Source organism: Tachyglossus aculeatus, chromosome 17 (assembly GCF_015852505.1).
Source record: "Tachyglossus aculeatus isolate mTacAcu1 chromosome 17, mTacAcu1.pri, whole genome shotgun sequence".
Classification (NCBI taxonomy): Eukaryota; Metazoa; Chordata; class Mammalia; order Monotremata; family Tachyglossidae; genus Tachyglossus; species Tachyglossus aculeatus.
Genome location: NC_052082.1, coordinates 49,688,691 through 49,708,162, shown reverse-complemented (window position 1 = coordinate 49,708,162; position 19,472 = coordinate 49,688,691). Strand labels below are relative to the sequence as shown.

General features: G+C 46.3%; 1 protein-coding gene across 3 annotated transcripts in view; it reads right to left on the bottom strand.

Moving 5' to 3' along the window:
* Positions 1-420: 420 nt before the first annotated feature.
* The window catches only part of TAOK1 (TAO kinase 1), a 133,552-nt gene continuing 114,500 nt past the window's right edge, over positions 421-19,472 (bottom strand). For all 3 annotated transcript variants that reach the window (XM_038759151.1, XM_038759152.1, XM_038759153.1), the window contains exons 16-20: positions 15,075-15,278; positions 13,696-13,935; positions 9,258-9,470; positions 7,697-7,879; positions 421-3,612 (exon numbers count right to left, since the gene is read on the bottom strand). In XM_038759151.1, coding sequence (XP_038615079.1) covers positions 3,151-3,612; positions 7,697-7,879; positions 9,258-9,470; positions 13,696-13,935; positions 15,075-15,278 — 1,302 coding nt within the window. In that variant the 3' untranslated portion in view covers positions 421-3,150. The remainder of the gene's footprint in view (positions 3,613-7,696; positions 7,880-9,257; positions 9,471-13,695; positions 13,936-15,074; positions 15,279-19,472) is intronic.

The following is a 19,472-nucleotide window of genomic DNA, read 5'->3' as shown; positions in this document are numbered from 1 at the left end:
TAAAAGCAGTAGCTGGAAAAGGCTGGTCTCCAAAGGGAAGAAAGAGAGAACGCGGGAAGCTTTCTTCTGCTAGGCTCCGGACGCCAAACCTAGTGTTGACAACCTTCGGCTTCACTGGACACATTTCCTACTATTTCCAGATTACACTATGGTCATTAACAGACATGGTCTGAGTGCTCACTGGTCCTTTGGAGGACATAGTGTCCACTCAATCACCAGCTGGAGTTTGCAAACTGATTCAGAAAGTGCTTGCTTTTCCCTTCAGTCTCTCAAACGCTCCGCATCTCCCTGTCACATGGCTACCTAGGGAGGATTTTTAGTTACACATGCTTGCCAGAAGACTGATACGTCTACTCGTGCCCAGACACACCCGCTCCCACACCCCCTCCCCCCACACAAACACAGACCAGTTCATCTGAATCAGTTTTTGCAAACTATATATTTTTTAATTAAAATATTAACTTAATGGAATAATCCAGGTCTGCACATGACCTACATGTAAAACTGGTTACCACACAATTAGGTTGGATACAAAGCCCTAATGGAGAGACAATTGGGTTCAGCATTCAATCATGCTTACAAATACATACGATCCGAGTGAATTCTATGGAAGTAATTCAATTTAAGCCAGAAACTTTGACCAAATTCAGTCCACAACAGCAGTGAAAGAATAACACAACTGCGGCTTAAAATATACCAGTGTTACTATTCAGAATTTTAAGGAGCATGGAGTTCAGGGTGCTCATTTAAAGTTTTTTTTTTTTTTTCTTCCTTTTTCTCCTTTCTCTTAGCAACTGAAGTTCTGGACATACCCACACTGAGGTGTTCCGTTCTGATCCCATTTCAAAACTTGCCCATACCCTGCTAGGAAAACATAGTCTGAGTGGCCTGACAGGTCTGAAGCATCTGCGTGACATCTTAGTGCATAAAAGATGGCTGGAAAACGAGACATCTGTTCCCTAAATAGATATAATAAACAGCCATGGTGTTTACCGGGGAGCTGGCGAGGTTTAGGATGGTGGGGAGGCCGAGGCCCCGGGGGCCGGCCACCTGCCAAACGAGCCCCCACCCTGCGGCCAGTTTCCTGGCCTGCCCGAGGGGCAGTGCCACCTCTCTTTTTTCGCCAACGGTTGGTCGGTTTCTCTGAGATCTGCCCGCCGCTCGGTCTGGAGGTGCCAGAGAAGCTGGCCTGCCACCAGGTCGCTGGGGAGAGGCCTTTAATTTGGCTGAGGAAACCAATCATCTCAATAGCGATTCTTAAGTTAGGTTCAAGTACAAAGCTCGCACTGGCCCGGCTTCCTTCAGAAAGCCTGCCTTTGGGGACAGGGAAGGGAGGGAGATATCGGACAGCTAAATTGTCAGTGAGCTTGTCACCCATGCTCTCTCGGGGGCAGTCGGGGAAAAGGGAGGAGAACAGTGTACCAGGACCTCTGACCCGCCTCGGGGGACAGGAAAGGGCTTCTTTACCTCCAGCCAAACCTGACCCCCACTGGCTTTAACTCCGTAGGGCTGGCTAGTTCTTAACTCTTCCCTCTCTGACCCTGAAGGTTGGGCATGGGAGCTTCTGACTCTCAGCATTTAGTTGATCCTTCATCATCATCATCAAAAAAAAAAAAAAAAAGAAAAAAAGAAACCAACACAAACACACTTGATTTTTGTCAACAGACTCCCTGACCACTATAATTTACTGATTCATTACCAAAAAGCCAGACTTCCTGGTTCCCGTTCAGTAGTACAGCAACACTGGGCTAAAGACCTCGCGAAGTGGTGTTTTCCTATGGTGTGGTGTGAACACGCTGCCAGCCATCACAAAGTCTCGCTGAACTAGAAGGCTGTAGAAAGTTATCGCAGCAACCAAAACAGCAAGGCAAAAAAGGGGCCGCACATGCAGCAGAATCGACAGTGGTGATGGGGGTTAGTCAGCGGTTGGTCAAGTCATTGGCTCGGCGACTCCGGGGACACTATGGCAACTAAAACATTTTAAACAATTGGCTACACTACATGTAAACAGGAAATTGCAACAAGCCAAAGGAGGGGGTGAAGGGTGAGAGGAAAATCAAATTGATGGATGTGTAGTGTAATGAAAAGTCCAAGAGATGGCAGTTTGCAAATTATGGCATCCTTCAAACACCTCCGGCACTGGATCTGCATTGGCTTGGTGTCTTTTAATAACAGAGGAAAAACATTAGGGAGGGTGTTCTGAGTTCCTCCGGTGCTTAGCTATGATGAGATGTCAAAGTATGAGCAACGTGAGTGTGGTATTTATACACCCTGCCTCCTCGCCTTGCTGCTGTGGCACACAACCATGAGGCCGACTTTCGGAGGAGCAGAGACAACCCACTGGAGTCTTAGCGGCTTCCGGCCTCCTCCTTGGAAGCAAACAGATTTGCCTATGCAATTCCCCTGAAACGGGTGTGTGATCTGCACGAGCAAATTCATCTCCGTGCCACAAAGAGAGTACACTTAGACGAACAGTGGCATGGACAAGCTCAGGCGGCTCTCGGGGGAAAAGCATCATGCAAAGTCACTCCCACACCTGAAAACGGCCAACCTTCCGGGATCCTCAGCCCCCTCCCTGCTCGAGGCGAGACCTTAAAGACGGACCAACTTAACCAGAGAAGAAAGTGGGGAGGGGAGTCTGTCGTGCCTCATGCGAGCTCAGTTTCAGCCCACCTGGGGGGGGGTCGTGGGAGTTCCCGGGGGGAGGGATGGGAGGAGGGCAGCCACAAGCCTCTATGGTTCAAGAGGCTCAAGGGGTAGAGGTGAGGGGCCGGCCACGCGAGCTCGCTCGAGGGGCCGCTTGGCCTGTTTCGTGTTCCTGCTAGCCAATTCCTCTCTCCGCATGCAGAAGAGATTGCTTTCCTACTGCAGCCCCCTTCATCCTTCCCTTCCCACCTCCCTCACCCCGGGCCCCACTTCTCCAAGTCTCCCCAGAAGAAAAATAAAAAAACCCGGCAGCCAAATACTATGACATCCCACCAATTAGTAAACACAAACGAAACGCTTGACAAAATGAATAAAATATACCATGTGCACTCAGCTTCCACACTGCAGTACCAAAGTGAGGAGGCTGCTGGGATGATGTCTGTAGGCAGTTTCTTTTGGCAGACAGCTCCAGTGGAATTGCCACGCTCAATTATTGTTTTTAAGTTATGTATAAGACATGTGTGAACCATTGGATATTTGTGAAGTAACGCTTGTGCTCCTGCTCATGCCCTGCTCTGTCCGTCCCCCGGAAGCCGTCCGCCTCAGAGCCTGGGGGCTGTTGCGGACCCCCATGGCGCTACCTCGAGGTGCCCCTTGCATGGGCCCTGAGGGGTGACCCCATGGCTGGGGGCCACCTTGCACCGGATGGCCCCAGGCCTGCGGTGGGCCACCCATGGGATGACCCCAGTGAGGCCCCGGTCCCCCAGTAGGATTGTGGGACCAACCAGAAGCTCCCGGGTAGCTGTGGCTGAACGCCTCGGGGGAGAGATTAGACAGGACCATGTTACTAAAACCTAGCCTCATGCTCTCAGAGTCAAAAGCTTCAATTTCTCTGGCTTGACGCTCTAGCAGACTCCGGATCCGCTCCGTGCGCTCGTTCTGCAAAGCCAACATCTCCTCCTCAATCTGGCAGGGGGAAAGAAAAAGAAGAGACAATTTGTGGAAAGGCAAGACCCGTGAGATGATGCTGGGAGAGCTTCTCCGCTTCCCAGGGAGGGAGGGACGGAGGGAGGAAGGGATGCTGCCTTAGACTGGTGGCGGAAGCATGTTCTCGTGAGGTGAGGCCGTGGGGTGAGGAAGGAGGGGGGCCACGGGGGCCAGGATATTTGTGAAGTACTGCAGAGGGACGGCGGCCCCTTTCAAGGTATTGAATTGGGCACAGGGAAACTGACGATCTGGGAAAAGGGAACCTCCTCTTTGTTTCCCGAAGCCACCTCTCTGGCAGGGTACAAAGATGAACTGGGTCCGGCTATCTTGGGGGCGATTGGGTTGGCTCCACTAGACAAGTGTGGACAAGAACTGAGGCCATATACCAACATTCCTCCTGCCAGTTCAGCCACTGCTCTGCTCATGCGTCCCTTGGCTCAGTATAGCCCACTTGTGCCCCGGGCCTGGGCTACAAATGTACGGGAGCTGCAGAGAGCCCAAAACGGGGAGGTGGATAGGGGCTGCCCAGTGGGCACACCACCAAGGGCCTCCCTTGTCTGTGGGTCATGTGTGTGATACCCAGCTGTGGACCAGCATTCACCCTCTCCTAAGCCATGCCAAATTTTCAATACCTGCATTCTCTTAGTGTCTACTAAAAGCTAAAACCAGAGAGCCCCTTTCATTTAAAACAAGTTAAAGATGGAAGAAGAGTAAATGGTCTGATCTGGTGATGGCTTTGAGGGTATCCTGCAGTTAAATTACCCTATGTAATCGTTCAGAGAAGCAACCACCACCTGTTTTCCTGGCGCCAACATACCTAGCGCTCATTGATAAGGCAAAGAGCTAGATTTATGTGGTCCCCTCACTGATTTGTCTCAAAAATGACACCAGCTTGACCACCAACTTTAACCCCAGCTCAGGGGACCTGGGTTCTAATCCCAGCTCTGCCACTTCTCTGCTGTGTCATCTTGGGCCAGTCACTTAACTTCTCTCTGCCTCAGTTACCTCACCTGAAAATGGGGATTAAGACTGTGAACCCCATATGCAACATGGACCATGTCCCACCTGATTAGCTTGTATCGAACCCAGTGCTTAGTACAGTGCCTGACACATAGTAAGTGCTTAACAAATATCATATGGGATATGATTAACCAGGATATGATTAACATATATCATTTAAAAAAAAATTCAGAAACATCATTTTTGAAGACTTGTAGACTGTAAATTCGTTATGGGCAGGGAATTTTTCCCCTAATTCTGCTATATTGTACTCTCCCAGTATCTTAGTACAGTGCTCTGTACACAGTAAGCTCTCAATACATACGACTGATTGTAATTACAGTTACTGGTCCTTTAGAAGGCATTTTCTTTCTCTAGACTAAAAAAGCAGGTACAGAAACTGGCCATCTGTTGAGCAACTGTGTGTATATTTCCAATGCACCCTGAGATTATGCTTGCAGGAGGATTGGGGAGGGAGAGTGGGGGGTGAGGAGGAGGAGACGGTGTAGTCTGCCTTTCCAAGGCCCTGCCAACGTTAAAATGCTGTGGTTCTGCCTTAAGGAAAATAATGCTTTCAAACATGGGCTGATTATGGGCAGACTACGTCATATTGTCTTTGGCAGGATCCTTGGAGCTCAAAACACACTAAAATTGAGGCTTCTACAACTTTATAATGTCTCTTGAGAAGTGGCCACTAGGTTACTTGCAAATAATATGTGAGAAAAAGATATAAAAATCTCTGTTGAGCTATATGCACATATCCTCATTTTTCCTTGCTTCCACCCTGTCCCTACCAGCAGTATTGTTCTGCAGGTCCTTCCACCTGACCACAGTATCTCCTTGTTGCTTAGCCACAGAAGACGGCCCTGCTAATAGTACAAATCTATATATGGGTGCACATGCGGCTGGTTATTGGGTTAAGGAGGGGAGAGCTGATTCTAAGTGAAGTATGGGAAAAATGAGAATTCAAATTCATACACAACCTGAGCCTGCAGTCACATTTAAAAGCCTGGGTGAATCCTCCAAACTCAGCTGCAGAAACCATTACCCTCCAACAAACAACTAGTGTCCACTTTAGTTTGGCCTCTGCTTATCTTCCAGGTGGATACCCTTTGTTTGAAAAAGCCACTTCAACTGATAGCCAGGACCAGGTGGCCTCTCTGTTTATTCAGTCCAGGCTTCTCTTTTTCTGGCTAGAAACAGGAGGGGATATAGTACATTAGAGCTGTTTTAGATTACTATCCACTGACCAGACTATCACCTGGTCAGGCATTAAAGGGAGAAAGCTGCCTTAAAAAAAAAAAAAAATCCAAGGCTGCTTAAAAGCAGGGATAGTCCTCTCCACCCCCTCACCCCGCAATTGGAGATTTTTTGATCGTCCGGATCCTTTTCTCAGTATTTTTAAGGTCCCTTTATTTCTGCCAATTTCAGTAAATTGCACCTACTACATAAACAAAAATTCGGGTAAGTCATTTCCTTATTGAAAAGAAGGCAATAGTTGATATAAATGAACAACTGAGATCAGACCTGGTATCACTAGGTGGTGCTCACATCCAACTCCAGAATTTTCAGTGTGAGTCCAATTTCTTCAAGATTGGGTCAGAGTGAACTTTTAAGGGTTGCCTCTTTTATAATTTTCCAAGGACTTACAAAACAACAAAAACAAGAACAAAAAAACCCCCCACAACCCCCGCCCCCTCCCCAAAAATTAAAAGAACCTCGCAAATGCCTACTGTTTACATGGCTTGTGAAGGACAGTCAGACAAAGGTCCTGGATCTACTAATTTATTCACTGCATGGGAAAAACGGGCTTCTGAGGCCTGGAATTTGCTTCAGGCTTTCCCATTCTGAATGAAAAACTTTAATAAAGTTGACTGAGGCTTAGTGGCTGATGCCAACTGCCTTCTGGAAGAAACTGGCAAGCAAGAACGCCAAGACAGAAAGGCGGTGATAATCGGAGAAACTTCAAAAATTCAATCACTTGATTTTACTCAAGCTCCTGAGAGGGAGGAAGAAGTATCTGCTCATTCTGTTTATTTTATGTGCTGCTTTCTTTCTTGTTTTTCTTAACTGTAGCTATGTTTCTATTCTCGTTCCCCAATCTCTCCCACTCAGGTTTCCTCATCTAGATTGTGAGTTTGTGGTCAAAGGCAGAGAGAGACCTTGACAGTTACTCACACTGTACCCTCCCAGTGCTCTGCACACAATAGATGTTCAGTAAAAGCGAATGAATGAACCTATGAATCCTAGTCACAGGGTCCAGGAAGTAGACGGCTGCTAGTCAGTGGGGCTAAATTTTTTTTGATTTCCCGGACTGACAGCTAGCTACTGTGGCACTCAGTGTCGAAACAGATGCTATCAATAAGGAACTGAGGAAACCCGGCAGCATTTTTCCAATAACCGTTTTGCAACCAGGCGAGGGAGGAAACCCTCTCTGCCTCTCTCAGAGGTCTCCGAATCGGCTTCCTCAGTCCCCTAGAGAACCCGGCACGGACCTATTGGGGAAGACTCGACTCACAAAATAGCCCTGACTTGGCACTCCTGCATTCTGGCAGAAGCAACTGGGAGCTGACTGGCGCTTTGGAGCATTACACCAGGCAGCTCTTGGAATGGCTCGCTCGCCCGCTTACAATCTGATTTTTCTTTCGGAGACAGAACAACTTCATTTCTCTGTTTTGTCGTCCCAACCGCCTCTGAAATCTACGTCGGAACGCTTACCAGGGTGCTGGCATGGATACATTCAGAGTCACAGGGCTTAAGGTAAAGGTTACTTTTATGTCTCTAGGTTATCCCCTTTTATACAATCAACCAATACCATAGAAGGATTTGGAAGTTGCCTCTGGGTAAAAGAAAGCCCTCTGTGCTGAGCCTCCGAGACCAACAAGAAGGGCATCCAATTTCTCCACTAGCCTTCTTCCCCTTCCTCAGAAATGAACACACTCACACCCTGGCAACTTCTCTTCTGGTGATGAGCTGGCCCTCACCTCTGCCAGCCACACCACAGACATTACTTGCTCAGTGTTTTGTGTCCGACGCATTTGGTGTTCCTTCTTTCTGGCCTTACCTTTTGCTCCAGGAGGGCTCTGCGGAGGGAGACCCTCTGCTCGAGGTCCCGGAGCTCTCGGTCATGCTGGGCCTCAGCCTGCATCTTGATTTTGCTCTGATATGCATTCAGCAACTCCAGTTCCTGCTGCAGCTGCATCTTCAAAACCTGGCACTCTGCTTCCTGTGCCTCATCCAAACGCAGCTGGGAGGGATTAGACAATAGACCCATCTTACGATGGGGTAGCCACTCGAGACACGCCAGGGAGGGGGGTGGGGAGAGGAAGGGTTGTTTTCTAGGCCATACACTTGTGCTCCCTTGCTATTTGCATCTCTGAATGGGGCAGGCCTAACAGCTGGCGCTGTAAGCAGTGAGACAACAGAGCTGCTACAAGCTACAGCCTTGGTTCACTTGAGAAAAATGTGGAGACTGAATAAATGTGAAAATGTCTTCACGACTCACTCTCACCAGAAGGAATGTCACTTGAAAGATGCTGTCTTGCCTTCAAATGATGATGGTTTAACCTTCCAATGACTCAATGTACCCTCAGCCTCAAATTACACCACTCAGCGTGGACGCCCTCATCTTAGAGAGGTAGATGGGATCCACAGAGGGAGTCAAGGTGAGGCTGACCCAGCAGGGAGATAGTTTTGGTTTTCAGCCAGAAAAACAGTTTGGGACACATAATGGGCAGCAGTGGGAATGAAATAGCTATGGCCCTGAGTCATTCTGAATGATTTCATTGCCAATCCTGCCCAAAGGAAAAAACAGACATTCTCCCGATCTCTGTATCTCAAATATCACAGCAGAAGAGCGTTCATTTCCCAGGGGTATGGGACCTGAAAGAAAGAGGAATTCACCCCTTACACTAGGTATATAATTTAGAAAGCGGCATCTCAAGCTCAATAGTATGATACTGGGCATGTGAACTTGAAAACTGTGACTTCATACTAGTCACAGTTTTCAAGTTCACATGCCCAGTATTAATGATGAAAAAAATTTCTACTTTTTCAGACCCATCAAAAAAGATACAAATCTTATAGCTGGAAGCAAAAAAGTGCTCTTCGAACACTATCTTATTATTCCTCGCACAAAGAAGCTTCCAGCTGGAAAGGAAAGTAGAGATACAAAGGAATTTTGGCAGAAGGCAGACCAGATTAAATGCCAGGTCTCCCAACTCCATTTTTTTCTTCATTTAGGAGGTGACCTGTCCCCAACATTTACAAAATTGAGAGTCACTTTTGAGAGCTCCACGTGTAAGGCCTTTGTAAGGCGTGAATTGAGAAGCAGACTCACCTTCAGTGGGCAATCAAGAAAGGGGCAAAGAGATCTGAGGAAAAGGGCCAGAAAGGAATTTGATTATGGATTTGTGCCATGGGATAGGGGGACAGAAAGGGACACAAGGCCCTATCAGATACCCCCTAGACGACTTGGAGAGCAGAAAGTGGGCTGCAGACAGAGGAGGGCTCAACTTCCTGCGATATGAGTCCAATTTTGCTAGGGGGATGATCCCACAATATGAGGCGGGGGATGATCCCACAATATGAGGCTCGGCCTCTTTAGACCCCAGAAAGCAACTCACAGCTTGGGTGGAGAGCATTTCATTGATGCTGTGATCATACTGCTCGGCCAGGATGGCCAGCTTGCGGGTCTGCTCCTCCTTGAGCCGCTTCAGAACAGCTTTGTGCTCACTCTTTGGTGTCGTCTCCAGCAGGTGGTTTCTCAGCGCTTTGTACTGTCTGGTTTGGATTTTACACGTATCCTGGAACTGCTTCTTTATCTGCAGCTCTTTAGACTAGGGGAAGAAAAAGGAAGGATGAATCACAACACACACACACACACACACACACACACACACACACACATATATATATATATATATATATATATATATATATATATATATATATATATATATATATATATATATCACTGGGTCAATCTAATGGTCCATCCAGCCTAGTCTTTTGTCACAACACAGGCAAAGGGAGTTTGGCAATAATAATAATGGCATTTGTTATGCGCTATGTGCAAAGCGCTGTTCTAAGCGCTGTGGTGGATACAAGGTGATCAGGTCGTTCCATGCGGGGCTCACAGTCTTAATCCCCATTTTACAGATGAGGCAACTTTTACAGATGAAGTAACTGAAGCACCGAGAACTTAAGCGACTTTTGGTGTGATATTTGCTTTCTAGCTATCTACCAGGACTGCTTGGGGTACTCATCCCATAAGAAGAATAAATGCAAGACACTACTAACCTATATGAAATTATGACTTTAGGAAGGAAAGCAGAGGACACACATAAATGCGTGCACGCACACACACACACACACAGTCACAGCACATGGCTGCAGCTCCTTTGGCTCTTTGTCTCTAGGCAAAAACAATTGGAAACTAGGCATTTTCATAACAAAGCTCCAACAAATATGGTTAAACATACAAAGGGCCTCATTTATCAAGGAATCTCTCTGCAGCACTGCTAGGATGGCAGTGAATTGCTATCATGTCGCTTGATGAATACAAGTGTAGCTGTGGACCAAAAGTAGCAAATCCACTCGTGAACAAGAAATATGAGCACCAAGATCTGCTCCCTTTGAGACAAATCATAGGTGTACACCTTTGACCCAGAACTTCTGATACCTTATGGCCTTAAATCAACCTGCAGCTGGCAAAGCAGCCTGGGGTTCTCACTCAGCTCTGCACCCTATCTCTGTCCCCTGCTTGAGACAACAGACAACTTCTCCTGGAAGTTTCAGGTAGTATTCCCCCAGTTAGACTTCCACGCTCTTCAATGTGGCATTCTGAGTTCAATTTCATAGTCCATGGCCATCACCTATGGCTTGCTATTTTGGCACCAGGAAAAACAGCAACCATCTCAAAGAGCGGCTGCAATCTGTAAATCACACGACAGAAGAGTCCTGCACAAGCGGTGGTTCTGAGCCCCATGGCCTAGTTTAAGTTGGCAAAAGTCGAACTTGACCGGGACCCCCTTGGCATCAAAATGGAAATGTTTGTCTTCATACAGTAAGGGTTCTAAACCCATTTTGTTGTGGTGGGGGGGAATGAGAGGCTACTGCTTATATAGAGATAACAAAGGCTGCATCATCTTATGCTGCCATCTTAAGGTGATGCTTGGAGAAATTTTTGCTCTTAAATTTTAAATCCTGAGAATCTGACTTTCCAAAGGGGCTCCCTCTATTTTCGATGACTGTTGAAAACTTGGCAGACACAATCTGGCTGGCTCAAGCTTCACCAGCATGACCTGAAGCACGATGTCACTCGCAGAACTAGTAACAATAGCAGCAGCAGCAGAACCAGCAGCCCCCCTCTAGACAGTAAGCTTGTTGTGGGCAGGGCACGTGAATGCCAACTCTGTTGCACTGTACTCTCCCAAGCGCTCAGTGCAGTACTCTGCCCTCAGTTAGCACTCACTAAATACCACTGATGACGATGATGGTGACAATGGGTATTCCTGAACACCTACTGAATGCATTCTATTCTTTCCTGACTTTCTGCCCTCTTCCTTGTGGCACTCTATCAGGGCCATATTTCCTGAGAACTTGACAATCTCCTATAGCCAAATGGAAATTCAACGTGATGGAGGCCAGGCTTGACCCTTGCTCCAGGCATCAGTAAGTTTGGTCTTAGAAGTACTCCTAGTCATGACCAGCAGAGCTGGCTACATATAGACCTAACCGTAGAACCACACCAAATGGAGTAAGACTGCTTAGAAAAGAGGAAATTTGGAAGGGATTGCTAAGGGAAAAAAAAAGAAAACCACCCCAAAACACACTTCCCAGTACTTGGCCTAAAAAAGAAGCCTAGAGGGAAGTGAGCCAGGGCAGCTCCGCTCGGGCTAGATAGTGATGTCACTCGAACAGCAGTTGGGGAGAGAGGCTAGCAGAGGAGCTGCAAGCCTGCTCAGCAGTAGCTCTGATACTTCTCTTCTTCTACTTAAGTTTCAAGTCTACAGGGCATCAAGCATGACCCTAGGCTCCATATCCCAAACCGAGTGCATTATGCATTATGCATTATGATCTCTGGGCTTGTTTGAAAATTCTAGGAGGGGAAATGGCAGAGGGATCTGGTTTTCAAGTGGTATGAGGCCATGTGTATATCACTCAGCTCTGCCCTGTTTGCCCTAGTAAAGATGGTATATCCTAGATGGGAAAATGCCAATTTCCACCCCCACCCACCGTGATAAATTAATAGAGCAATTTCAACTCGGGAAAACCAGGAACCCATTTTTCTTATTAGAGGGAGGTGTTTAGCGATTTCATGCTTCTACAAGAGAGCTGGATGCGACTAATGAACAATGAAGCTTTTCTCTTCACTTTCTCAAAGTATCACTTAGAGACAAGTCCCTATTTACTGCCTCCAATCTGAAAGGCTTTATCAGAAAACAAAAGGGAGAGGGAAAGGTTCTCTGTCACCTCTGACAATCACATGCTGACCTCTCCTTCCCCAAATTGAGAGGGGAGGGAGAAGGAGATGGTGAAAGCAAAGTACAAACCAGATATTTAAAATTTAGATGACCGTCCAGTTGCTGCCGATTTTAGAACATTGTGTTGTGAAAGCCTCACTCTCTGGGGGAAAGCCTTCGCTGAATAGCCAAGCAGTGTACATCTGCTTCCTTTTAGCGAGAACAGAGAACGCTGGACTAAACGACACTGAACCAACAGGCAGGGAAGCAAGAAAAAGGGTTCCCCCTTGCCAGAGTCCAAAGGGCCTCTGGAACTTTCAAGCCCGAGCCCCCGAAGTCCTCTGAAATAATAAATAAGTGCTTTCTATGTGCCAATCACTGTTCTAAACACTGGGGTAGATACAAGGTAATCAGGCTGTCCCAAGTGGGGCTCACAGTCTTAATCCCCATTCCGAAAGGAATGGAATAGAGCTAAGTGGTGAGGAGAGGCAGCTACTCCTTTTGGAAAAACAGCATATCAACATTTTTGGTATGGGACAGCTTACTGCTCCAGAAGAAAAAAAATATTTTTCAAGTTCACCATGCAAGGACCAAACTATTCAGCAGCCACTTCCATTTGCCTAAACTTTGGGCATTCTTTTATTCATTCATTCATTCATTCAATCAATCAATCATATTTATTGAGCGCTGTGTGCAAAGCAGTGTATGAAGCGCTTGGGACAGTACAATATAACAACAGACACATTCCCTGCCCACAACTAGCTTTCAGTCTAGAGGGCAGCTACAGAATATAAGAGAGTCACCATCCAATTCATAAACAGGGTTATGGATTGCTGATTTGAACACACGAATGCTATTTTCTCAACAGCAGGAATCCAATGGAAAAAAATACTATTCTCTCTTTCATAAGCCATCGGCTTTTGGTGAACATTTTACTAGCAGAAGACAACTGGACGTCAATCCGGGCTCTACTCAGCCTTCAATCATCAAAATAGCCTGGAACACGAAGAATAAACCGCTGCCATCCACCTCCTCTGCCATGCGCCCATCTGTCCCTACAGGAAGGGCACAACGGGGGGTTTGTGCGGGCTCCTCTACAAGGCAGCAGAGGTGGAGCAGGCATAGAGGCACACTGTCATTCAGTGGCAAGAGGATCTCCCCTTTCCAGTGTGCCTGGATCTCAATTTAAACCAAGAATAATAATGTACCAACTACAGCAGCACAACTTCCACACCGTAAGTTTTTCACCAAAGGACGGGACCTAACTTCATGTTGGCTCTGACATTAGGTTTAAAAACAAAATCCGCATTCCCCGCTTCCCCAAAATTGTCACTGCCTCTGCCCACGCTTACCAATATCCCACTCGTCCCCTCCTGCTCCCCATCTTGCTACAGAACAAAAACATAAGCTTTCAAGTGGAGGCACTCAGCGTTCACCCACAAATAGAAATTCCCATGAAAACCCAACAGAAGATCATTAGTTTCATACTGGGTCAGGTGCCCGGGCTCTCGGGAAGTCCTGAGAGAGGGAAGTTTGCTGAAGCTCTGGCCCGTTCCCCCACCCCAACGTCAAGCAGGCCCAGGGGCTCCGGGGTTACCTTCAGGCTCTTGGGCTGCTGTCGGACTTCCATTACATGCTTACGCCTCAGCTCCCGCTCCCGCCGCTTATTGTACTCCAGCTGGTTGGTGAGCTCGGTTTGGTGCTGCAATCTGATCAGTTCACAGCGCATCTTCTGGATTGTATTGAGGTGGCGGAACTCCAGTTCTTGCATGGACTCGTGCTGTCGCAGCAGCATGGCATGCTCCAAGTCCTTCTGGGTCTGCCTTTTATTCAACTCCTAATCCACGAGACCGAGAAAGGCATTGGAATTCGTCATTGCAGTGTGCGGTTGAGACCTCCCCCGCCAAACCCCATCCCAAGAAACAGCCTGGACTGGATAGAATTCACTACTCCGACTCCACACTGGAAAAATGGCAAGCCTGAGGACCTGGCCTTGACGATTCCCTCTACAGAGTAGGAGTAATAAAAATAATTAATAATAACGATGATACTTACTAAGTCCTTACTATGTGCCAAGCACTGTTCTTAGAGCTGGGGTAGATACAAGCTCATCAGGTTGGACACAGTCCATGTCCCACAAGGGGCTCACAGTCTTAATTCCCATTTCACAGATGAAGCAACTGAGGCTCAGAAAAGTTGATAGACTTGCCCAAGGTCACAGAGCAGACCGCTGTCAGAGCAGGGCTTAGAACCCAGGACTTCCAACTCCCAGGACTGTGCTTTTTCCACTAGGCCATGCTACTTCTCTAGGCCAGGCATAAACTGGCGTGGGACAGGAAAATTTTTTCACTGTCAAGTCTTTTTGTACACTTTTGATTGTTTCTTGCTCTTATACCTGTCAATTACATTAACGGGTTTAAGACACTTGGGCTTTACACAAAGCTTATTTTTTACACCATTTCACAGAATGAAAACGAATCTCTCCACATACAGGGACCCCTGGTAATTACTGAGGTAATTGGCAGTCAGAGCAAATGAAAAGGATTCTGCTGGATTTTAACAAACACCCCAGACCTGGCACAACCTTCAATTTCTTGATGCACATTTTAGGCCCAAGAGGTAGCAGAAGTTTGATTATTTTCTTTGTCTTTTATACACTCAGTTTATTTTTACAGACAGTGGCATCTCTGCCTTGAGAGACAGCATAGCTACCTAGAAAGAACATAAAACTGGGAGTAAGGTGACCTGGGTTGGTTCCCAGATCTACTGGCCTGCTGTGGGAGCATGGGCAAGTCACTTAACCTCTCTGGGCCTCAGTTTCCTCACCTATAAAATAGGGATAAGATGCACTATGAGTCCCATCTGGGATGGAGACTGATATCTACCTTAGTGTTTAGCACATAATACCCGCTGAGTAATTGCCATCTTCTTTCCTTCAAGAGTTCTGGTGGGTTCTGCACTTCCTACCACACCTACCTCCCTGACAAGGTCCTGCTCGAGGTTATGACGCCCAAGGAGCATCCGTCTCTTGAAGCGACGGCATTCCAGCTCCAGGTATTGCCTCTGGCGCCGTAGAAGGTTGGCTTCCTCTTCTGCTTGGAAATGTTGGATGTTCTCCTTCTGCTTCGAGAGCCACTCTTGCTTTTCTTTCTTCGGGGTGCTCTGGTTTTCGTTGAGTTCCTGAGAGAAAACAGAAAAGCAGCATAAGAGAAATTAAGGCCCCGAATGAGTCAGCTATCCCTCATTCTGATTGGATGGTTTTACCCTGTTGCCCTCCTGTGATTGGGAACTAAAATAATTATTTTGGGGACTTGGTGTGACATCTCTGGAAGAAGATCATTTTCAGGCCTGAAAAATGGGATAATCACAACCCTGTGGGCTACAGAAGCAGGTTACACAAAACAGCTAGCAAGGCCCTTCTTTTCAGATGTTTGAAAGCTTTATTGAAGGATACACCTCCTCCCCAATTAGGTCCTCATTTCTTCTTCTCCCAATCCTTTCTGCATCCCCCTTCTACTTGGATTGGCACCCTTTACCTCCTTCAGCCCCACAGCACTTACGTATATGTCCGTAATTTATTTATTCATTTATATTAATGTCTATCTCCCCCTCTAGACAGCAAGTTCGTTAAGGACAGAGAACGTGTCTACCAACTCCCTTGCAGCCTCCAAGTGCTTAGTCCAGTGCTCTGCTCACAGTAACTGCTCAATAAATCCACTGATTGATTGAAGCCTATTTTCTTGAGGTCTGCAGCCCTGCTTCCTAGTTTCTACGGCTACATAAGCAGCAGCCCCTCCCCACCCTTCAGAGTAATCTTACAATGACTTTAAAACCACCGATGATATGAGGATTTCCTTCAAATTTGATGACAGCAATATCTGGCCCAAATTGGGAAAATTTCAGTAACAAAAAAATAAGGATTGTCAAGAGAAGGTGAAAGTCTCCCTTCAGTGGCAAGCTACTGAAGTTGGCAACCAGCTGAGAAAACATGGAGCCCATGCAACTGAGCTGGTTGCCAACTTGACTGCTTGGGCCCCGTGTCATGCTGACCGTGACTAAACCTATACCTTCCACCTCGGGGCAAGGGCAATTTGCACTGGATGCATAGAACAAACATTAGGGTGTCACTGCATGCACCCTGATTGCATTCTTAAAAGTCACCCATACTGTTCAGCAATAAAATTATTAAAAACTCAATGTATTATGTAGGCAAGACAATATTTTAGAGCTCAAAATAAAATTCACATAAGACATGAACTTAGTTGAAAGCATTTAACCCCAAGATCTAGGGGAAAGAACACAAGGCTGGAAGTTGGGACTTGAGTTCTAATCCTAGCTGCGCCGCTTGCCTGCTGTGTGATCTTTGGCAAGTTGCTTAACTGCTCAGTTTTTTTCGTTTTTTTAATGGTATTTGTTAAGTGCTTACCAAGTGATAGGCACTGTATTAAACACTGGGGTAGATACAAGCTAATCAGGTTGGACACAGTCCATGTTCCTCATGGGGCTCACGGTCTTAATCTCCATTATACAGATGAGGTAACTGAGGCCCAGAGAAGTTAATAGACTTGCCCAAGGTCACACAGCAGACAAGTGGCAGATCCGGGATTAGAACCCAGGGCTTTCTGACTCTCAGGCTCATACTCTATTCACTAAGCCATGCTGTTTCTCGGTGCCTTGGTTTCCTCATCTCTCAGCCTCATGTAGGACAGGGATTGTATTTTAACAAATTACTTTTTATGTAGCACACAGTTTGGCACATACTTTAAGCACCTAACAAATACCATAGATCGCTATTATTATTATTACCAGAAGTAAAAAGCATGTAAATAGCAAGTCACTGGCAACAATAAAAAATTCTGGTTTCTAAAAGATAAAACTAAACTGTGGATATGATAATCATCTTAAATAGCTGAAAAGAGAATGAAAAATAATCTCACAAAATTCGAAATAGATAACCCCTTAATAAAAGATGATTTTATATTGTCAAATTCCCATTAAACTCCCCCCAAAAGCCCATCACGCCTGTAAGAGTAATTTATTTTACATTTAATGGTGACCTCATTCACAATTTCAGTATTTGAGCTAAAGAGTTTTTGAACTTCAATCAGAATTCTTTTTACTTATCAGGACCTCAGTAACAGAATTATCTCTCAGCTCAAGGTTGAAAGGAATTCTTCACTAAAGACGCTTACGAGTTCAGGTCAGAAACTGACCTTGACCATGCTCAGAAAGCTGTCCCACATAGGACACGTAGCCCATGGCTGCACCAATTAAAACCCTACAATCACAAAGACACTTTAAGATCTGCCTGACGGACAGGATTTTTACCTAGGAATTTTTCCAGTCCACTAGGTTGTAAGCCTCTTGAGGGCAGAGATTGTGACTTCTAACTCTATTGGACTCTCTCAAGTACTCAGGAGTGTGCTCTGCACAGAGTAAGTGCTTGATAAATACTACCAACTGATTGGAAAGAGGTTAATATTACAACCTCACCAGAGATCAGTTCACTTATCAATCAATCAGTGATATTTACTGAGCACTTACTGTGTGCAGAGCACTCTATTAAGTGCTTGGGACAGAATAATACAACAGAGTTGGTAAGGCATATTCTATTCTAGCATTTTATCACCCTATTAACCAATACTTTACTTAAGGCTGCCCATGAGGAGTTTGTAGTTTAGACTGACAAGAGAACTGTCTATTTTATAATGAGAGAAGTCAGTCACTCACAGAATGTGGGGGGATTCATTCTTTTTGCAGTTTTAACATCCTTCTAGACCCTAGACACTGTAAGCCCCTGTCAGGGTCACACCTGGAGAGTTTCCAGTATTCTATCAGTTTGGCTACTGGAGGGAGAGTCAAGCAGAGGCATACCCATTCCATTCCTAGCTTGGGCAGTGGCTAGAGAGTGCAAGGCAATCTGCTACGAGTCAAAACTCCCCTGTGCTGGGCAGCAGCGGCATGGGAGAGATTTGAGGACTGGGGAAGGAGGCAATGGTAAACCCCTTCTGTATTTTTACCAAGAAAACTCTACGGATACACTACCAGAACAACTGCAGACAGAGGTGGGGTGTTCTGGGAGAGATGTGTCCATGGTGTCTCTATGGGCCGGAGATGACTCGACAGCATAAGACACTGGAAGTATCCAGTAAGTGCTCAAAATGAAATGGCCACCACATTTTAACCCCAAGGAAATGTGTCACATTAATTGGCTGGCTCTTGATGAGCCCTAGGGCACTTAGCACTTGAAGGGAGCTGAAGGATCACCTGGGACAGTCCCCTATTTCAGGCAGGGGCCTAACTTAGCCACCCCTGATGAACTGTTCTCTAGACATTTTTTTCAAGCTCTCCAAGGGAGGAAGATTCCATAGCCTCCTTTGGTAATCTATTCTAGCATTTTATCACCCTATTAACCAATACTTAAGGCTGAAGGGTCACCTCTTCTAAGTCTGCCAGTTGGCAGGCAAAGGATATGGTGGACATGGGCAAATATAAATCCCACCACTTCTGCCTGTAGTTCCTCCCGCCTGGTTCCCAGCTGGCTATGGTTTCAGATGATGACTTCCATGTGCCATTGTACATGTCAGTTGTCAGCAACTGCACCTGCACATACTTGGAGCCAGGCAGAAGTCATCATGGGTGGACTCAACTAGCTTGGAAGCTAGGTCAGATCTGGTAGGTCTTGCTTTACCCCATCTTAAACTAGGTCCTTTCCAGTTTCTCCACAGTTAAAATGGAGTCCGGTGATAAAAACTGGACAAAATACATAACAAGGATCTTTCAAAAGCAGAGTCCACGGGGTCTATGGACAGTTAATTTTTTTTTAATAGTCTTTATTAAGCATATACTATGTGCCAGGCACTGTACTAAGCCCTGGGGGTAGATACAAGCTAATCAGGTTGGATACAGTCCATGTACCCCATGAGGCTCACAGTCTTAAACCCCATTTCACAGATGAGGTAACTGAAGCACAGAGACGTGAAGCGACTTGCCCAAGGTCACACAGCAGGCAAATGGCAGAGCTGGGATTAGAACACAGGTCCTCTGACTCCCAGGACTGGGCTCTTTCCATTAGGCCATGCTGCTTCTCAAGTTCTGGAGATAAAATGTCATATCCACTGGTTAATAAATTCCAGCCCGTGTTGGCTTTCTAATAATAACACTTCATTGCTGACTCATTCGGTCGGTGATTAGCCGGTATCAATCCACCCTCAATTTCTAATACCTCAATGCACTGCTACATCCCAGCTGAAAATCCACTGCTGAAGATAGACCAGTGTGGCAAACAGCTATCAGGGAAGGAGTGAGGAATGGCTCTTTATAAGCAAAGCTTTTAAGAAACTAGAGACAAGGAGGCATAAGAGAAAACAGTGC